Genomic DNA, 2850 nt, shown 5'->3' on the forward strand with positions numbered 1-2850 from the left:
AGGCACGCAGGGTGCGAGGAAGGAGGGAGACGGATGGATTAAGCAACTTTGGGCAGTGCAGACTGCATGGCATGACTGCACAGGACGGTATGAATATGTGATCCCGTCTCAGGCAGAGGTGTGGGACGATCCACGCCAGACTGGACAGTGGGAACCTATAGGTGGTTCAATCACTGATGAGTTTTAGCTTCTGCGCTATTCCTTACTTGCCCCAATTTTCTACCATAAAAATGTTATATTTGGAACAATAACTGCTGACATCAAAGTGGGTAAAGGATAAAGAGAAATTGAGTGGTGGTGAGAAGAGGACAGGGTTGGGGCACTGCTGGTAAGGTAGGAGAGACATGAGCCATCAATGGTTGAGGGCAGCGGTTCTCAACCTGTGGGTCGCGACCCCTTTGACGGTCGAACGACCCTTTCGCAGGGGTCACCTAAGACCATCCTGCATATCAGATATTTACATTACGATTCATAACAGTAGCAACATTACAGTTATGAAGTAGCAACGAAAATAATTTTATGGTTGGGTCACAACATGAGGAACTGTATTTAAAGGGCCAGAGGTTGAGAACCACTGGTTGAGGGGAAAGAGGCAGCGGGGAGGGGCAGAGGGAGACAGAGGAGATGGAGTCTGTGCTGGAGATGGTGGGGGACGTGTGGCCTTGCCTGGAGGTGAGACTCATGGGGGGGAAGGGAGGTGGCAGGCAAGGATGTGGCTGTATTTACCAGAGAGCCAGTGGCCATTGGCCCTGGGAGTCCATTTTGTCCTTGAGGGAGAAGACAGCCAAAGTGGGCAAGTCTGGGCTGTCCTCCAGGGACAGCCTCAGCGAACCTGCTCTGTGCCTGCTCAGGAGCCCAGGGGGCAGGCCAGTGAGGGCAGACCCACTGGACAGAGCAGCCTCAAGGCTCCAGCAGGAAGCTGCTGAGCCCCCAGTGATGAGCCCCACACCAGGCACGTGGTGGCAGCAGGTGGGGCTGGTCTCCCCATGACAGCCCTCTCCACGGTTGCTGTCCCCAGGACTCCCCTCTGAAGGCCGTGCAGATGCTCTGGGTGAACCTCATCATGGACACGTTCGCCTCACTGGCGCTGGCCACCGAGCCGCCCACCGAGACCCTGCTTCTGAGGAAGCCGTACGGCCGCAACAAGCCCCTCATCTCGCGGACCATGATGAAGAACATCCTGGGCCACGCCGTCTACCAGCTCACCCTCATCTTCACACTGCTCTTTGTGGGTGAGTCTCCCACCCCACCGCCCGGGGACTGACCCAGCGTTCTGATTGACACCCGCCTTCCTGTTTGCCAGTGGGGGATGGAGGCCCAGGGAGAGGAAGTTAGCTGCTCAGGGTCACAGAGAAAGACTTGGGCAGAGCCAGGCCCTGTCCTGCATCTGGCCAACCCCCAAACCAAGGCTTTTTCCACGGACGCCATCTCTGAACAGAGTACACCCTACGTGAGGTGGTGCCCAAGTGTTGATGAATGCCCCTCACGCCAGCCCCAGAGGAGCCTGAGGCTTTTGGGGAAAATGACTGGCCCCTTCTCTGATGCATTCCCACAGGTGATCCTTGCCCCGTGGAAGGCTCCCTCCGTGAGCTTCCTACACACCTGCCTTCCCACCAGTTATTTCCACAACACTCTCACTTGGGTTGCCAACCACTCCACGAGGCAGGCACCTCTGCCATCACTCCCCATGACAATGCTAACAGCAAGCACAGAGAGGAGGAGCCTGGGCAGAGAACCAGGTCTGAATGGGCTAAGACTGGCCTGGCTTCCAGGGTGCTTCAGAGATGATCCATGCAGAGCCTACCCCCCGGGTGATAGATGAAGAAATAAACACCCGGAGAGGGGAAGAGGCTTGCCCGTGGTCACACAGCCAGTCAGGCCCAGCTGGAGTCCTCACTTGGGCAGGCTCCCCCCATGTGAGCCTCCTTGAGCTGGACTTTCAACACCAAGGAGCACTTGCCTTCAGAGTACAGAGTACAGATGCGGTGGGGCATGGTCCTGTTCCTCAGAGGGCAGGCCTCCTCCAGAAAACTCAAGGGTGGAGTGCTGGCAGGACCATTGTAAAGATCACCTGAGAAGCCGTGGAGGAAGCCACAGGAAGGCAGAAGTGGGAGAGACTCCCAGTAAAAGCTGCAGGCAAGGGAGAGAGGTGGGCCGCCGCTGCCTTATGTGCTGGCTTCCCTATCTGAGCACCTACCCTCGGTGGTCTTGGGTTCATGGGCACACCTCTCACACAGGAAGCCCCACAAGCCCTCCTGGCACCACCTCGCATAGGCATGCCATCAGCGGGTGTCCACACAATACCCGGGGGGCAGTCCACACTGCCCTCCACCGTGTGACAGCTCAGCTATAAGAGAAGCAGCAACATGGGTGGTTCCGAGCCAGTCTGGCCGAGGAGCCCAGCCTCCACACAGGAATTATATCTCTTATAATAGCCCTCTGAGCTTCCAGAGGTCTCAGCAAGGGTCATGCCCAGTTACAAAAAGCAGCACTTTGGGGGAGCCCAAAGCCATGGCCTCCCACCTCCAGTCCTCCCAGTCCAGATGAGTCTGTCATTTTTTATAAGCAATGTCACCTGAGAACACAGCCAGCATTCCACCTTTACCAGATTTCCATGGAAAAGTGGAAGGAAGTTCACCCAAGGTCTTGTTCCCCTAGAGCAGTGGTTCTCCACCTTGGCTGCACGTGAGAATCACCTGGGAATCTTTTTAAAATCCTGATTTCTGGGCCTCATCCTTCGGAAATTCTGTTTCTTTGTTACTAATGTTGGGGCCCCACATCGTAACAAAGAAACAGAATTTCCCGGAGATGAGGGCCCAGAATTCTGGATTTTAAAAAGATTCCCATGTG

General features: G+C 55.7%; 1 protein-coding gene across 1 annotated transcript in view; it reads left to right on the forward strand.

Annotated features, from left to right (window-relative positions):
• Positions 1–2850, forward strand: part of ATP2B2 (ATPase plasma membrane Ca2+ transporting 2) — a 199500-nt gene that overhangs the window by 179327 nt on the left and 17323 nt on the right. The window contains exon 16 of the mRNA XM_023749426.1: positions 953–1232. Coding sequence (XP_023605194.1) covers positions 953–1232 — 280 coding nt within the window. The remainder of the gene's footprint in view (positions 1–952; positions 1233–2850) is intronic.

Source organism: Myotis lucifugus, unplaced genomic scaffold (genome assembly GCF_000147115.1).
Source record: "Myotis lucifugus unplaced genomic scaffold, Myoluc2.0 scaffold_8, whole genome shotgun sequence".
Classification (NCBI taxonomy): Eukaryota; Metazoa; Chordata; class Mammalia; order Chiroptera; family Vespertilionidae; genus Myotis; species Myotis lucifugus.